This window comes from Monodon monoceros, unplaced genomic scaffold (genome assembly GCF_005190385.1).
Source record: "Monodon monoceros isolate NGI ecotype Baffin Bay Population unplaced genomic scaffold, NGI_Narwhal_1 Super_Scaffold_15, whole genome shotgun sequence".
NCBI lineage: Eukaryota > Metazoa > Chordata > Mammalia > Artiodactyla > Monodontidae > Monodon > Monodon monoceros.
Window position 1 is genome coordinate 64,035,686 of NW_021703771.1, and position 18,838 is coordinate 64,054,523.

Genomic DNA, 18,838 nt, shown 5'->3' on the forward strand with positions numbered 1-18,838 from the left:
AAAAAAAAAAAAAAAAAAAAAAAAAAAAAAAAAGTTAGTAATGATAATATGAAAAGTGCAAACCTTATTTTCAGGATCGCACTAGAAAATAAAAACACTGTCAGTAGTTTTCATCCTTCTAGGCTCCACAGACCCTAAAAAGTTCCCAGATTCAGTTCAGTTCAGTGTACCTGCTGAACAACCTCTTTCTTAAAGAGAAAGAACCTGTTTCAGGTTCATTCTAGGTTTATAATCTACCCACCCCAAATTTCTCTCATTTTCCTAGTATTATACTCAATACACTAAAAAACTGCTTCAAAATGACTGCCAGCTACTATCAATCTAATAGAAATATATACACTCCCTAAAGTCTTATGGTTTAAAACTTATTTTCTTTTCAAGTAGCAAAACAAATCTAGGAAGAATTCTTCAATCATGTAGGTTCAAGGTTTTAATTTCATTTATCAGCTTCATCTAAGCAAAAAGTAACTATATCTTTTATTTATTTGAGATGTGAATATTATTTGTACAAGAAAAAAACATTTAAAATTTAAAAAAAACAGGTGTGGATAAATTTTAAGTTTAAAAAAACCCCCTATAAATAGCACCTTTTTCATTCACACTTAAAAGACAGGGATAAGCAACGCATATGCAGAAAGAAATTAAAGACTTAATTTAAGATATGCTTTGTTTGCCTTGAATGATATTACATGGATCGAAAAACTAAGTTCTATTTCCAAAAGTAATTCCACTTCTCCCCAATATTCCACAAAATGGAAACTTACTCAGTAAGCAGATTTTAAGAAGGACTATGTAGAAGTCTATTAGTTTTGAATTAAAGCCAAAGATTTTTTAAAAATGAATGTAAAAACATGTCTAACAAGGTTTGAAAACAATAAAACACCCCAGATACTAATTAAATTGCATCTGTTGCCCTTTTTTCTTTTTTTGCAGTACTGATCAACATTTTATAGCAAATACCATTTGGCTCAGCTATTATACTTCAAAGAATATTACCCACAGATATACAGGAGGTTTCCATTATCTAAGTATAGCTAAAAATGGAAAAAGCCCATTTAAAGTTAATCCACTTAAAATAAGGACTAAAATTTCATAAAGAGAAAAAACAACTAAACTGGGGCGTTTTCTTCAAGACTTACACAGAAAATGAGTATAAAGAACAAACCATAAAAGATGTTAAAGATTTTGGGCAAAATTTGGTGGCAAAATTAATAAAAGCATGAATTCAGTCAGTGAACATTTACTGAGGGCCTATAAGTAAATATAGTAAACAAAGATACAGTATTGAGCAAGAAGACAAGGCTCCCATTTATTTCCATGGAGTTCTCGTCCTAACAGAGCAAGACAGACATCCTTCACTTCATTTTGACTTTCACAACACAATCATAAAGAAAAAAGCTCATTTCTGCAAAAAATAATTAATGGTATCATTAAATATACCCAAGGACTCTTACTGAATCCACTGATATTTAAACCATAATCTTTTAAAGCCCCTATTGTGTCATTCTTGCAGAGGTTTTCTCCTTCAAGTATTAGCTAGCCTTGTTTGTCACTGTTTTTGCCAGGAATTTGAGGAGTTTAGTTATTTTGTCCAGTTTCACTAAATGGTGCACCTTTGCCAATATTTACAATTGTACTGATTCATCACCTCCAATACCCCACTATCTGAAAAGAAATGACACGAGTGTTAAGAATGTATACATATATGGGGTGGGGGGCTTGAGAATTAATTCCTTAGGTGTAAAGTTAATGATGAATATTAGTGCCTATTTTCATTTTCCTCTGCAACTAAAGGCACTTGGAGAGTAAATTTTCCAAAACAAAGATTCGAGGTTCTCTGTACAAAACAAAAACATATGTATCTTCTTTTTTGCAACACCAATTTAAAAGTAAAGCCAGGAAACTACCCGAAAATTCCATCAATAAGAAACTGGTTGAATTAAGGAACATTCACAAATTATGATAAAGAATGTGACAGCTCTATATGTAACAAAGTGCAGAGATGTACAACATTATTAGAAAAAAATCAAGGATGTACAGTGTGAATGCACTTGTGTAAAAACAGATAGCTGCATGTGTTACTTCTACGGGCTTTTATATGTTAAAATTTTCTGTGTGAACACAAGAGAAACTATTAACATTGATTAATTCACATCAAGCTAGTCTCAAGTATGTATTTTTGGTAAACGACTCATAAATAAAAAGTCTGGCTTTTAAAAATATTCATGTTAAAAGTACCACTAGGAGCTTGGGGACCTATGCTATCTGCACCATATCAACAACAATGAAACACATGCTCAAGTTTACTGTACAAAGCAGCGATTATGGAGGAGGACACAGAATAGTGAACAAATTCCTTTACCTCTCTGAGCATCTCAAGCAGATACTACTGAGGTGCTCATATGAGCAGTGTGGTGTGAAGACAGGAAACAGTTTTAAACAAGTGGTTCAGCCAACTTAGTCATTTCAAAAATGCGAACGCCTACTTATGTGTACTCAGTTTGCACCCTGCTAGGTGCTTAAACATGATGAACAAGACCAATCTGGCTACTATCTGCCCAGGAACCTCTAATCTAGTTTAAGAGAGACTGACCAAATAATCGCAAAAAAAATATGTAAAATTGAAACTGTGCTACAAAGATGATTCTTTGGAAATTGAGTTTAAGAGGTGGAGATTGAGTTTAAAATGTAAATAACTCAACATGTTTGTTTTTTTTTTCTTTAAGATACAATTGTGGTAGGCTAGCAGGTCACCTTAATCTTTTTTTTTTTTTTTAATAGAAGATAACCATTCCTAAGAGGGGGGAGGGATAAATTGGGAGATTGGGATTGACATATACACACTACTATATATAAAATAGATAACCAATAAGTACCTACTGAATAGCACAGGGAACTCCACTCAATATTCTGTAATGACCTATATGGAAAAAGAATCTAAAAAAAGAGTGGATATATGTCTATGTATAACTGATTCACTTTGCTGTACACCTGAAACTAACACAACATTGTAAGTCAACTATACTCCAATAAAAATTTTAAAAATTTAGAAAAAAAGAAGATAGCTATTCCTAGAAGATTACCATTCTTTCTTGAATTCAGCTTCAGAAAGCTTCCACAGATGAATTCTTGTATGTTTTCTTTTGTAAGACAACGAAAGTTATTTACTCCAGCTGTCAAATTCAGTGATGTTCAATGTTAAATATTTTAATTCAGGCCTACACAAGTACTTCTACCTCTGGTCCTTGGTTGTTCTGTTTTATCTGGTATATTTAATCCTATAAATCTAATCAAATGACTTTGGAAAAAATACATATATATCCCACCTGTGTTTGCATGCCTACAGAAAGCTTAGCTTGTTACTTCAAGCAACTGTAACTCAAGTCATCATTATTCATCATCTATTTTTCTGTAAGAGTTACTTAAATTGTAAATATAGAATACTTGTGGAGCTAATATTTTAATATGTCCCAACATAATAAAGTTAAAACAAATGACTGTTTTTCCAAAGACAGAAATGTTAAGGAAAAAACCCTACTTTAAAAAGGGCACATATTTAGCATAATTTACTCAATAATTATTTACTAAGCTACTTAGTCCATGCCTGCAAGTGCTAGGTCCTGAGGATACTACAATGAATATGATACATTTCCTATTTTTTTAAGGCGCTCAGAGTGTAGTGGTAGAAAGAGGAAAAAAAGAACAGGATTCAGCATAATGTGTGCCATAATGAACAGCACATAGGATATGCTGTGCAAGATCAGAGAAGATAGAAACCACCTTTGCCTGTAAGGCACAAAGTCTCCACAGAAGGAATATTTATGATAAGTTCTCAGGTCAGCCAAAAGAAAGTGTTTGGGTGTGCCTCCTTTAACTGGGAACATCTAAAAACACAGCTATTTAAAAATGGTTTTTAAGGATACTGATTGAATCACAGTGTCACAGGACAATTTCTATATTCAAAGAACTTTGTGTCATGAATCTCAGGCTTATGATAGGTAGGAGAAAGAAGATTAAATGGTTCTTCCCACCTCAAAACAGAACTCCAAATTTATCATTTATGAGTAGGCAAAGCAGATTTTAATCTAATATTCTGTGGTCAAAATGTTCACAATAAATTTGACTGGAAACCATATAATATTATGTTAGAATTGGAAAAAACTGAGTCTTTGACACCTTTAAAATTATAGTTAAAGCAACAGTGTATAGAGACATGCAGGCAAAAAAACAGAGTGTCTCTTTGCTAAACAAATCTAACAGGTGTAAAAAGACAAATGCCCAGGAAAGAACTTGCATCATCGGCCTTAAAATTCCGTCAGTAGATCAACATGACAAAGAACCACACTTTATTTAAATTAAAGAAAGAAAACAAAGACTCTACTGACTACATGCAAAAGTCAGATTCACCTATCTGAATCCAATAGATGACAAGATCAGACAAGTCTCTAGAAAATGACATACAACAGAATAAGCTTGACTTATTTCTTGTATTAGTATGCTATCAGTTTTTAAAAAATTAAAGTCATAAAAAAACTCTACATACGAGCCCAATTTATAAATCAATGATGCAGCAAGTCTGTAGCTATCAAAATTGCTTCCCTTTTGGCTACTAGCAAAAAGCTAAATAAAGAGGTGATTTTTGTTTATTTCCTAATTAGGTAAACCAAAGAACTCTGAAGCAAAATTATCTGACAAAAACGCTTCGCTTTCAGCTCAAGTTAGAGGGTAACTGACGCCAAATAACTACCTGAAATGATTAGGCAAATCCTAGGATTCTCACAGGATAATGTTTCTAAAAGACGGAAATCAACAGTAAATTATTTAATCAACCTATTGATTGATAAAAGGTCAGGATACAATTCAGGTCTTAAAATATGAATGGCATCAAATCCACATTTCAGGTGGAGAAACAGAAGGAAAAAATAAGAGTAAATGGTTAGAACTTGCCCAAGGAAGGTCAGAGTTAAGTAGCAAAACTAGAAGCACACTCAGATTCTTAACTCCAAGGAGACTGTTCTCTTCCTGACAGTAATGACATGTACATGGTTCTTTCCGTAAAATTTAGACAGTGAAGTCAGATGACTTGCGTTTCTGAGTTAAACAGACGTTGCCCTTTTAAGAGCCAAATTTCGTTCTATCTTCTCTTTTTAAAAGCATAAAATTCCTTCCAACATAAAATACAAGAGAATTTAGATAGAAAAATTGTAGACAATAATTTAGTTTTAATTAGGTACATTAATAATTTAGCATTAATTTCCTCTTATTCATTCAGAATGTAAGGAAAAAGTACTCATTTTTTACCCCTTGTAGTCTTATTTCCTTTTAAAGAAAGCTACCAGTAAGTATGAGCACTTATAAAAGCATTCTTGTAAACATTTAAAAAAAAGCACTATCTACAATGAAATACAAATTTCCCAGATTTCTTTAGAGTCTGAAGAAAAGAAGTGGGCTTTTTAAAGGAAAATGCTTGCGACTGCAGAGGTCTAAGGATAAACCAGGCATTCCCTTCAACAAATTAAGATGCATTAAATGGAAAAATGTTGATAATGAAGACAGGCTACTTTACCCACTTCAGACAATTTATAATGCAATTAAAGGCAGCAAAGTAACAAGATACTATGAAATGCTCTTCAGATCTCTGCAAGTCACTAGTGTAAGGTGAAATAGTGGCATGTATTCTTTATCTCTTTATTTAAAGTTTACTAAATAAGCCAAGCCATTAATCCAGGTTCAGCCTGTACATCCTATTCTGATGGCAAATCTAAATGCTTCTGATGAAATGTTTATGCTCTTAAACTAAGTTTTAACGTCTATCTTTATTTTGCTTTAAGAATCAAGTGTTATGTTTATTAAGGCATGCAGTCAGGTCTCTTCAGCTCCCGGTCTTACCTGCTGAATCTTCCAAATCAATCAGTTTGGGCATTAAGCTTTCAGGGAGTTTTTCCGGTAAGTCGTAGCCATTCTTCCTAGCAACTACCAGATGAAAAGCAGCACAAAACTCATCCAGTGTCAAGGCTCCATCTTTATCAAAGTCTGAGAGTTCCCTGGAAGAAAAACTTATTATTAATATAATCATATTCTGCTTTGACTCCCTTTAGGTCTCAGAAAGGAGAGAAATCCTTTCCCAGAAAATTGCAATCTATAATTTTTAAAATTCCATAGATGGAAAGATATGTAATAAAACAAATATAGCAAACTGTTAACTGTAGGCAGCGGGCATATGGGTGCTCAAGGAACAATTCTTTAAACTTTTCTGTATGCCTTAAATTCTCATAATAAAATGCTGAAGAAACAGTCCCAATAAAGTAAGTCACCAAAAAATGACCTTTACCCCATATGCATTTTTAGTAACAGGATTTAGTTAAAGCTAGGCTTAGTTAGTAAGTCACTGAAATTTTTAAAAACTGTTTTTACTGTTATCAAACTTCTACATGTATGCACTTTAAGGCATCCAACAGAATTACAAGACTTGATACAAAGAAAGAGCAGCCCCACCCTGATGTCGATTTTCTGGTTGCAGATGCAACCATTTTTCATTCATTACCTTAAACTACATAAATAGCATGCATATATTGCTAGTTCTTGATTTTTTGGTTTTAGGCATTATCTACCTACTTCCTACCATAGCATCCTATGCTTCTAAAAATCTTAATAACAAAATAATTTAGAATGTAAAGAAATACACTGATATACAGTAGAAATAACATTTGTTTATCCAATAAGTGTTTTTAAAAAATAATTTGTGATTGTAATTTGTGTTTTAACGGTTAATTTCAACTACACAGCAGCTATCCTGAGTCTCAGTCTATATTTAAATGGCAGCTAAGCATGTCCTTAAGATCACGCCTTGGTATAGGACTTACTAAACTTGTTAAAAAACAAATGTGATAAACATAACCATGTATGAGCAAACTAGCTTTTATTCCACACATTATGCTTTCAACAAGAAACAGGTGATACAGCTTAAAGAATTTTTATAACCCATTTTAAAGAACTACTACAGTGTTATCACTTATTTCTTTTCTAAAGAGTGAGAGAGAAGCTGGCTATTATAAGGCAATACTGGGTTCTTTGAGAATATTCCTGAAAAGGTTACTCTAATAGTTTATTTTTTAAAGTTCAAAAATCTACCTGCTATAAACTCCTCTGAAACAACCCACATTACCCAACTAATGATATACCACACTTACCAAATATGAGAAAGTTCAAGAATAGGAAGTTTTGATTTTGTAAAAAACTCTTTAGCTGCAGATCCTGAAATATTAAAACAGTGTTGTTTAATGTTATTCTGAACTTACAGCTCCAAGAATAAAATGTGAGGTAAGAGTCTTAAGACTTTTGTCACTGAGAAAAAGGTAACCGTAACATGTGTACATGCTATGTTTTTGGTTTCCAGTGATTATAAAGTTTTTAGGCAATTTGAGAATTAATTTATCCTTTATAATCTCTGACCAATAAAACCATGTTTTTGAGATTATGAAATTGTCCTATCCCATCTAGAAGAACTTCTGTTTTTAACAACTCACCTGGAATAAATCCGTTTAGATCAGGCTGAATGGTTTTAAATTGATTTACATAATACTGTCTTTGTTCATCTGTTATTTTCCAGGGATCGTCATAACTACTGGATTGCCTACGAATTTCATTGGCAGTTGTAGCTGATGCTACAGTTCGTACTGTTGTCTGGTCCTGTAATGAAACATTTTTTCCTCAGTACAGCATCTATCTATATGATTACATGGACCAAGATCGCTAGGTTACTTATCTTTGAAAGTAAAACTTTTTGTGGATGTTTAAAAAATAAGAAGTCTTCACAAACTCATCAGCAAACCACATATTTGTTACATAGGTTATTAAACGTTTTCGCACAATGATTATATAAATGTGTAGAACGACAGCAATATGTAAGCAACAGAAAGTTATGTAAAATGTGCTAAGAAAGCCAAGCAAATATATTCCTAGATGCAGAAACCTTTCAAAGCTTCACTATGGAATTAGCAAGAAAATCAGCCAAAACTTTCAGTGAAACATTCCAATGAAAACAGACTTGAAGAAAACGCACAGAGTTCTGTTTTTTTTTATAAAAGAGTGAACTTGCATTTATAAAATTTGCAACAGCAAAATATGAAAACAATGACTGCAGCAATACTCTGAATGAAGCAAATAAAAATGCAATACCAATAAAATGTCACACCTGGACAGAAGCAGGATGCATGGTTAAAAGAGTACTGGTTGGTGGAGTATCTGCAAAACTGACCCAATTTTCTTGAGGTGGAGGTGGAGAATGCCCTGACCATACTGCATCACCAGCAGAAGAACCTAAAAGCAGAATGGGTAAACATGCTGACTCATTTTTGGAGGAAAAAAATAGTTACAAGGTTTTTAATGATAACAAATCACCACACACATATAAAAGTTTTCTTTTAAATGCTAACTTTGAAGAAATGTTAACAATTTCCAAAATGGAATCTTTTCTGTCAATTTAAAATTATACCTCATTTGGTATAACCAATTTATTGCTGTAATAAGCAATATAGCAGCAGAATTATTTTTACAACAAAGTGTACTTCCCTTCACTAATATAATCTATACTTAGGAATATACCCCTAGGAATATTTATTTATTCATTTTACCCTTCAGGGAATCTGATCCCAGTAAACTTTTGTCTAAGCATCACAGATATAAATAAATGCAATTACCACTCTGCAAAGTGATATATCTACTTAGAAACTTTCACAGCTGGCTTTTGCTTCTCTTTAAGGCACTTAACATATAATTAAAAATTGACTTGGAGGCAACTCTTAAAGGAACATTATCAAGTTTTCTTCAATTTACAACGCTTAATAAATGTTACTTTAAAAAAATTTCTAAATACCTGATTGTGCTTCACCAAAGGGAGACCAAAATGGCCCAGGTCCTGCAAGAGGCCTCTCACTGTTTCCTCCACTGGGATGGCGGCTGTGCTTCCTCCATGTGTGTGGAGAAGTTGGTGGAGACTGCTGTGGCGAAACTACTGGGGATACAGGTTCCTAGAAAAACATCGTTACTTTAAAATTTAAATTTTAAGGTAACATTTTCATTACTAAGGCACTCAATAAATGTTTCAGTGTAAGCATTAGCACAGGACATCAACTGATAGCATTTACATGCACGTGCTTACCTGCTGATCTGCAGATGTACGAGGCTGGCCAGTATCATGGCTTGTGGATCCCTTTTTCACTTGCCCCCTGCCCGGTGGTGGGGGAATTACACCAGAATAAGACCCTTGATTTTCAGAATCTGAAGAATATGAGGCTGCATGACGAGATTCCTGTTCATTCTTTGAAGCAACAAATCTTGGCAGAGGAAGGTCCTTTACTGTTAACCACAAAAATAATTATTACTTCAAAATAAAAAAAGGTATACACATGAAAAACTGAAATAAGAGATGAATTTGACATTAGAAAGAATTTTTGCAAAAACTGATACAGAAACAACAGGCATAAAATGTTTACCTCTACAAAATTCAGATCATCTCTCTTAGATTGTTTAGGGAAACTTTAACCTAGAAAGAAGTAACACCAAACTGTCCTTAAGGAGTTAAGCTGTATTAAATGTTCATTGCATGTCTGGCCCTATGCTTGTACTTTGTATCTATCTCGTCTCATAACCATTATCAACCCCATTTTACAGAGAAAGAAACTGAGACTCCAAGATACCAAGGTCATTGACAGTTAGGATTTCCACCCAGGTGAATCGGACCCCGAAGCCTAGGCTGTTTCTACTCACACTGGTTCCCTAAAGGAAGATGTTAGAGCTCTAAGCAAAATAAGAATATGTCACTAAGTTTGAGACTAGATTAATCTAGACATTTTCATTGCAGAAATTCCTGAAAACAACTTACTGTTCACCTACCAAGGACACAGAACAAAGCGTCAGTTATACCCACCCACTTCAGTCTAGCTTATGACACTCCTACAGGCAAATATTCTACATTCAATTTTAAGTAGAAAAGAGGATAAAAGACTGAGAATTTCTCTGCACACTTTTAGACTAGAACAATACAGCACCAAAACCATTTTTAGAGGAAAGTGTACTTCCCTCCACCATGATTACCAGAATTTCTCTTTAGAATCTCCACATTAAGAAGGGAAAACATTGTTTATTCAGCATTTATGTAAAGGAATTCAAAATTACCTGGAAAGAATGTAAACTCTCAACTCTAGAACAATGATATGTGGCAAACCAGAGCTCCACAATGAAAACCTCTGGATGACTAATAAACTGAGCTGGTACTGAAAACTATGTTATAAAAATTCTAACATCAGAGAAAACCTCAAGTTTTCTCTTGCCCGCCTTTCCTATGAAAACCAAAGAACTCTGCATTTAAGTGCCTACCTTTATAGAATTTCCATCTACTTCGGCATCAATGAGCCTCCAAATAACAGAAAAACAAATTATCCTAGGTGACATTTGTAAGGTGGTTAGATGCTTGTATTTGGGTTTTAGTCTGCCAATATTTTTAATACTGTGTCTTTCAATCAAAGTTTTGGTTAACTAATACTTTCTAATTTCAAATGGAGCTTTCATGGCTTTTCCAAACAGGAAAACACAAAGTATAATGTTGTTTTATACTTAGTTAGTAGAAAAGGATATAAGGAAAGCATATATGAAGATGGGCACTATAATTCATCATTTACCTTGATAAAATTATTCATCTAAATTCTAAGCAATTTTTAGTAAATTAATTTTTAAAAATCACCATTTTAAAAGTTTTTATATTACCATCAAATATGTATGAAGTACATATATGCCATAACAGAGTTAAGACAGACATATTTTTCTAATATTAACAAATGAAAAGAGCATGGTAGTAAAAGACATGACACTAACTCAACGTCACAAATGCCATTGAAACATCAGAAAGACTCAACAGTTCTGACTTTACTTCATTTGTGATTAGAAGTTCATTTTCATTTCAGTTACTAATATATTCCATATTTACCTGTATTTATACTTTCCACTCTTAAAGGGAAGCCAGACTGGGCAACAGCTACAAGTTTCAAAGCAATATAGAACTGACTTCTTCCAAAATAACCAAGTCTAGTTGCACCACAAAGCTCCATAATCTATAAAAGAACACAATGTTAACATTAAGAATTATGACAATAATTCTCCACATAAGCAGCTATCTAACTTCTGTTTATCACTTCTCCAAAATACATAGCTGACATATGGTATATTACTCTCAACTGACAACCAACTTCCTCAAGTTTCAGGTTTAAATGTTTGAAAATAAAAAGGCACTGACCTTACAATAAGAGGGTTATCACTCTCCTACGTATTAAAATTCATGTGATAAGTAACTACATTTTATTAAGAATCACATCTTTTAGAAACAAATGTACCACCTACTCTTCTTCATAAACACTGTGCATACAATAGGGCCAAAAGTTTCTGCAACTAATAGATTATTAAGCAGCCATTTAAAGTAAGTCATAAAATGACATACTAAGTGGGAAAAGGCAGAAGGCATAATTTTAACTACATAAACAGAACTTTTAAAACAAACAGATATATAAAAATTCTACCAACAAATTTGTTAGGTGAGATTAACAGTATGGTTTTTTTCCCTCTTATTTTCCAGATTATATTTAATGTGGTTATACTACTTTTCTTTAAAACAATTTTTGTTTGTTTGCTTTTTTTTTTTAAAGCATGAAGGCTTTCAAGGATCATTCTAGTCACTCAACAAGTATTTCTCGACTGGCTACTACAAGTATCAGACTAGAAAAGAGAATTTTGAATTACAAGATTAAATTATAATCCCCAAAGGTGGAGTAACATCTACTATACAGACATCATAAAGTAATCTTAAAACAAGCACTAAGTATCCTTGTCTCAGCTTCTCAAAAAATTCAACTTCTTGTACAAAGGGAACATATTTTGTCTATTTTCTTTTCCCCAAAACACTCAAAGGAAGATTAAGGTACCTGAGACGCTGTGGTACTAAATCAGAAGTATTTACTAGAATTGCAAAAAAGCAACTATCAATGGTTCAGCAACATATCACAATAACAATAACCATTTGTTTACTTGCACAAGGAAAAAATACAGTCATTTTTGCTATGAATAATCAGCACAGGAGGAAGTTGCTGTTCTGCCACTAAGGGGCAGTGATGTTGGAATTATCAGGCCAGGAATTTAGAACTATGATTAATATGTGAAGGGCTCTAATGGATAAAGTAGACACCATACAAGAACAGAATAGGCAATATAAGCAAAGAAATGGAAATCCTAAGAAACCCCCCCTCCTCCCCAAAAAAGCTAGATATCTAAAACACTATAAAACAAAGAATGCCTCTGATGGGCTTATTAGTAGACTGGACATGGCTGAGGAAATAATCTTCGAGCTTGAGGATCTCAGTAAGACCTCAGTAAGACCTCTAAAACTAAAAGAGGAAAAAACAGAACAGAATATTTGAAAACTGTGGGACAACTACAAAAGGTATGACAATTACAATAAGGTATGACAATTACAATAAGAAGACAAGAAGGAGAATAAAAAGAACAGAAAATTTACTTGAAACAATAATAACTAAAAGTTTCCCCCAAATTAATGCCAGAAACTGAACCACTGATCCAGTAAGCTAAGAGAACACAAAGCAGAATGAATGCCCAAAAAAGTACACCTAGTCCCTTTACAAAAATTAACTCAAAATGGATCACAGACCTAAATGTAAAGCATAAAATTATACAACTGCTGGAAGATAACATATGTATTCGGGGTGCTTAAGAAAAAGTGGGTTTTTTTTCTTTCACGTAATGGAATAACACTATTAAGAGTTTTTGTTTTGCTCTGTTCTTAATGATTTGTGACTTTTTCCTTTTTGCCAATGTAGCATTTTTGCTCTATCAGCAGTCTTTCTAGTCATTGCCTTTCTACCTTGTATGCCATGGCTTAGAAAAGGAATCAACCTTTTAATACTGTAGAAAACAAAAATAAATAGTTCTTTAATAATAACTCAAAGAGCTCTCCAATGAGCAAAATGTACACAAGCATCATTTTTTACTTCTGATACACAAAATATGGACATGATGGGGAGAGGGCTAACATTTACTGAGTGCACACAATGCTAAGCACAGTGCTAAATACTCAAGGTGTTCCCATCTAATCCTAAAAATAATGGAGTAGAATTACTATTTTTATCATTTTACAGGAGAAGAAAGAGAATCAGACTGGCCAAGTAACTAAGGCCAGAGGGCTCAAAAAAGGGCAGAGCTATAATTCAAAGTCATGCTTTTAATCTTCTACCAAGACATGCTGTCCACTGTCCTTTTCCTAGAATAATGTCAGCGCCTCAGAGCAAGTACCCTCAGTAAGTCCTAAAAGTTGAGTGCCTAGTACAAAGTGACAATGAAAGAGTAGTTTAAATGCACTAGGAAGGCTCTTTAAACCTATGCTCAGAACATGAGGTACAGGGAATTCTAACAAGAAGAAAGGTATATGGAAGTTATTTGAGAATTTCAGCTTGAATCTACGAGCAGAATTATAAAGTAGAAAAATGCAAAAAAGTGGAATGAGGAATATATTGAAACTATACATAATACTAAGAATCAATACATCATCACTGAGAATACTGTCAAAATTCTCTCCAAAATGAAATGTTATGAATGTTTAATAAAATATAATAGAAAGTAAGATCCTCCCTTTATAGTTACTATCAAGTTAAAATTGAGAAGGTGACTCCATTGCTTTCATTTTTATAAACATTCTTTAATTTAAGTTGGACTGGGTCAATGGACAAGCTGACTGTTTTTGCTGGCTTAAAAGCCCGGGCAGTTTGGTCTACCTACATGCACAACGCTGGCTCCCAAGTCAGTCTAACTTTTATTGTTCCATTAACTTGTTAGACTTGTCCCCACACCTCTCTGTGACTCATCAGCTTTACCGACATGGGAATAACTTGTAATGGAGACTCAGGTTTACTAGAGAAATTAGAGGAAAACAGGGAACAATTACACTGAATACCTATTATTAGGAAGACTGTTTACTTGTTGTCCCACTTAACGCTCAGAACACTCCTCTAATGTTGGCTACCATTATCCCCAGTTCATAGGAAAGGAAACTGAGGTTAGTAGGTGGCAGTCAGGGTTCGAAGCCAGATTAGTCTGAGTCTGAAGCCTCTCTTCCCAGGTGCCTCCAAGGCATAGCTAAACAGAACTCTCAACATGGCATGTTTATGGGGCAGTAGTTCCAAAATGTATTCCAAAGAACACCAGTCAAGTTAAATGCTCTGTAGTTGAATAAACATATATTATAGCCCCCTTGGCGACTTTACAATGCATTTTTAGTTCATAAGAGGCACTAAAAAATCCTACAGCCTAGAAACAAACCTCTATTTGGTTTAGTATCTATTAAAATGCTTTAGAACTAGTGGTCCATAGATCAGATGCTCTGTATAACACACTTTGGGAATCAATGTTGTTTAAGAGCCCAGAGCAGTGATATTCAAACTTTTTGGTATCAGGATCCCTCCTTATACATGCTTAAAAAAATTAAAGAGGACTCCCTCAAAGCGTTTGTTTTTGTGGCTTGTATTTATTGATATTTACCATATTAGAATTTAAATTGGGAAATTAAAATAACATGCACCTATGAATTCATTTAAACACAAGAATAATCCTATCACACGTAACACAAAATTTTATGAAAATAACTTTTTTCCAAAATAAAAAATTGAGAGCACATTGTTTTATATATATACAAATTTCCTTAATGTCCAGCTTATGAGAAGATTAATATCTGCTTCTGTATTTGATTCACTGCAATATGTTGCTTTGTTTAAAGACACTCACTTCACACAGGTATGTGTTGGAAGACAAAGGACAGTTTTTTTTAATTTTTATTTATTTATTTTTGGCTGCCGTGGGTCTTCGTTGCCATGTGCAGGCTTTCTCTAGTTGTGGCAACAGGTTACTCTTCGTTGCGCTGTGCGGGCTTCTTGTGGCGGTGGCTTCTCGTTGTGGAGCATGGGCTCTAGGTGCTCAGGCAGTAGTTGTGGCACACAGCCTTAGTTGCTCCACGGCATGTGGAATCTTCCCGGACCAGGGACTGAACCCGTGTCCCCTGCGTTGGCAGGTGGATTTTTTTTTTTTGCGGTACACGAGCCTCTCACTGTTGTGGCCTCTCCCGTTGTGGAGCACAGGCTCCGACGCGCAGGTTCAGTAGCCATGGCTCACGGGCCTAGCCACTCCGCGGCATGTGGGATCCTCCCGGACCGGGGCACGAACCTGTGTCCCCTGCATCGGCAGGCGGACTCTCAACCACTGCGCCACCAGGGAAGCCCTGGCAGGTGGATTCTTAACCACTGTGCCACCAGGGAAGTCCCAACAGAGGGCAATTTAAATAGCCTTTTCAGATAAATCTGTTATCATTTTTTGATACCATACCAAAACTCTACAAGTGGTAGTTGCTTAAAGGTTAGCTGCAATATAGAATCCAAAGCCATATTAATAAACTCTTTTGCTTACTCTTACATTAAAAATCCATTGGTGTATCTGGTGCACTGCATCCTGCTTTGGTCATATGTAAACTACTGGTTCATAGTCATGCAGATCTTCCAAATGTTGACACATTTTATTTACAAAACATTTTTAAAAATTACATTTGTTAATATCACCACTGGTCTCAAACACATGGCTGCAGCTAAGTTTTCCAAAATCCTGATTTTTGCCAGAAAGCTCAAATTTTATAACATTAGTAACAAATAGCATTAGTTGTTTTCCCTTAAGTGACAGTCATACTTGCTTCATTTTCAAGAAAATCTTTGCCCAATACCCAAGTAAGCTGTTCCTTCAAGAAAAATGGTGCTCCATAAAAAAAAAAAGTCAGTACAGCTCACAACTCAAACAATAAAATAAGTATTTTTCCTCAAGACAACCATCATTCTTCAGTATGCAGCAAATGTGCTTTATGCATACTTCCCACTGCATCACACAAAATACTAAAAAGATATATGCTCAAGGGTGAAGATTTAATAAAATCAGGTTTTTTTTTCCTACACAGAACATTCTTCAGTGAAATTGGTTTCTTTCTTGTATGGCAGTAAAGAATACAATACTATTGCAGTTTGGTGACACTGCATTGATTTGTGCTAAGGAGTCAGTTTTACCCACCACTTCTTTTGCATTACCAATGCAAAGGTCAACACAGGATAAAAAAAAAAAAAAAAGCGGGGGAGCAGGGAGGAATAACATATTAGTATTATTATGAAAATATCAGACCAGGGCTCTGCAGATCAAACTCTGAGAAATGCTATTATAGAGCACACTCTCTATATGGTAGTGATAGAAGGACCTCTTGCTTTGATGTCAATGCTACATACTCCCTGCTCTAGAGCAGCCACTGAAAACACAATGTCTACAGGCGCAAGCAAGTATACCATAAATCAGTGAAACTGGCCAGATGGGGGATGTAGTGAGGTAAGGTGAGCAGGTGTGACAAGAGCAGCTGCTATTCAGCTCTAGCTAACTGCTGCTATAGAAGAACATCTGTCAAATGATGCCATCTTCAGATTTCTGTAAAGCTGGAAATCTGGAATATTCTATGATATTGTTCTCATTTTAAAATGCTAATGTGGATTCAGATAATTTTTTAAAATATGCAGATCAACTAAAACACCTAGACCACGTATCTACATATTCTGTCTCAGAGGGTATTTTATAGTTACTAGAAAAATGGCATAAAATAAATGGCAAAAACTACAATAATGTTCCTTCAGTTCCTCTAGCAAGCAGGGTAGAAAAAAGTGAGACCAAGTTTCATGAAAGATAACCATATATACAGGTATTATTATATATTAACCTATCCTACTTATATAATGGTCCTAGAGTATTTCAGCTGAGACTCTGGAAGCCCCCCCAAATTATTCTCAGGTCATTAATTCAGGTCATTAATGAATCATTATACAATGGCTTTATATAAGATCTTGTTATCTAGCAAGTGACTCAAAGTACTGAGACAACTGAAGAATAACCAAGGGAAATTAATTAAAAGAAAATGCATTATTTCATCCTTCCCTGGAGTGTCAGGTCCAGTCCTTACACACACCCACAGTATAACTAATACAAGAACTCTAAAACACCTCTTCCTCCTTTCCTTCAATAAGTCAAGGCTGCTCCCACTTCAAGGACTTTGCACTTGCCGTATCCGCAGTTTTTCCCTCAGATCTTTGCTTGGCTACTTCCTCGGTCATTCAGACCTCAGCTCAAAGTGCAATCCTTCCTCTGAGTACCCTACTGTTATTTATTGTCAACATCTCCCAAAAGAATGAGCTTCCAAAGAACAGAGAAGATCTCTTATATTCCCACCACTTAGAACAACTCCTGATTTACAGTACCTATATACATTTTTTGGTTGGATACATGAATGAATGAAATATTTTTGAATCAACTTTGCTGCAGTCTCCTTCTACTCCTATACAGACTACCAGATTAACAAACCTAAAGTATAGCTCTGAATAATGTATATTATATTTAAAGAACAAATTCATAAGTCTAGCACTCAAGACTCTGTAAAATCGTCCCAAACTGCTTTTCTAGTCTTACTTCGGTCAATCTAGAGACTGGGCTCACCTATCTCCATATTTTTGCTTTTCTCTCTCACCAGATCACTCTCTAACCTATGTCTGCCTATTAAAATTATACCCTTTCTTCACAACCCATCATAACAGGCTCCTCCTTCCTGTAACACTTGCTATCCTTTCTACTCCATATGCAAATGACTTTTTCTTTCTTTGTACTAGTACTCCAGCTTCTACCATTTGAGTTACTTGAGTTACCTGTGTAATTAGGTTAACCACACTGCACACTCCTGACACCTCCTCCCTCCATTAAACTCCTTGTGGGCAGAGACCATGACTTAGTCATACTGGAACCCCCCGAAAGATCTGGCACTGTATTTTGCCACTTAGTGCTGAAGAGAATTGCTCTCCCATGGTGCCCACATCCTCCTGATTTACCGAATTCATTCTGTTAGTCTTCATTTGAATTAAATCTTTCTTACTAGGAAAGATCATTTTTACCATTCCTTTAAAAATGAAACATTTTCTAATAATAAACATAGTTTGCATTGTCCAATGTAGTTTGGATTACACATGATCCATCCATGCATCTTTGCTGCAGTACACTGTGGCAAGTAGAAAAGGTCAAGAAAAAAAAAGTCAGTGGCAAAGAAGATAATGGCATACATCAAAGCCCAATCATTCCAACATGACTTAATTCCCTTTCAAATACTGCTGTCAACACAAAGCATGTTTCACCTGTTTACAAGCTATGTGGACATATTAATCTCTAGTATTTTCCTCTGTTACAAAATCAATTTAATTTAAATACTTAGCATAGTCCAACAAAGTGGGTAACTCATCCATTACTGGATTCATGAAGCATATTTGCATTCCTAAACGACTCTAGCTATCACTCTGTGACCAACTCCACCGCCAATTTCCTACTAAACTTATCAGGTCTGAAGTGAAATGCAATCTTACCAACCCCTTTGAGATACTTAGTTGCACTGGGGCAAATATCTAATCTCACTTTTACTATATTACTTTCTTATCCAAAACCTTTAATGCTTTTTGCTTTGCTTATACAACTCAACTGATTTTTTTTTTTTTTTTTTTTTTGCGGTACGCGGGCCTCTCACTGTTGTGGCCTCTTCCATTGCGGAGCACAGGCTCTGGACGCGCAGGCTCAGCGGCCATGGCTCACGGGCCCAGCCTCTCCGCGGCATGTGGGATCTTCCCGGACCGGGGCACGAACCCGTGTCCCCTGCATCGGCAGGCGGACTCTCAACCAC

General features: G+C 34.9%; 1 protein-coding gene across 9 annotated transcripts in view; it reads right to left on the reverse strand.

Moving 5' to 3' along the window:
* REPS1 (RALBP1 associated Eps domain containing 1) overlaps positions 1-18,838 on the reverse strand; it is a 74,333-nt gene that overhangs the window by 31,652 nt on the left and 23,843 nt on the right. For all 9 annotated transcript variants that reach the window (XM_029223685.1, XM_029223691.1, XM_029223687.1 and 6 more), the window contains exons 2-8: positions 10,985-11,108; positions 9,161-9,357; positions 8,876-9,029; positions 8,195-8,319; positions 7,527-7,689; positions 7,191-7,254; positions 5,890-6,044 (exon numbers count right to left, since the gene is read on the reverse strand). In XM_029223685.1, the coding sequence (XP_029079518.1) occupies positions 5,890-6,044; positions 7,191-7,254; positions 7,527-7,689; positions 8,195-8,319; positions 8,876-9,029; positions 9,161-9,357; positions 10,985-11,108 (982 nt within the window). The remainder of the gene's footprint in view (positions 1-5,889; positions 6,045-7,190; positions 7,255-7,526; positions 7,690-8,194; positions 8,320-8,875; positions 9,030-9,160; positions 9,358-10,984; positions 11,109-18,838) is intronic.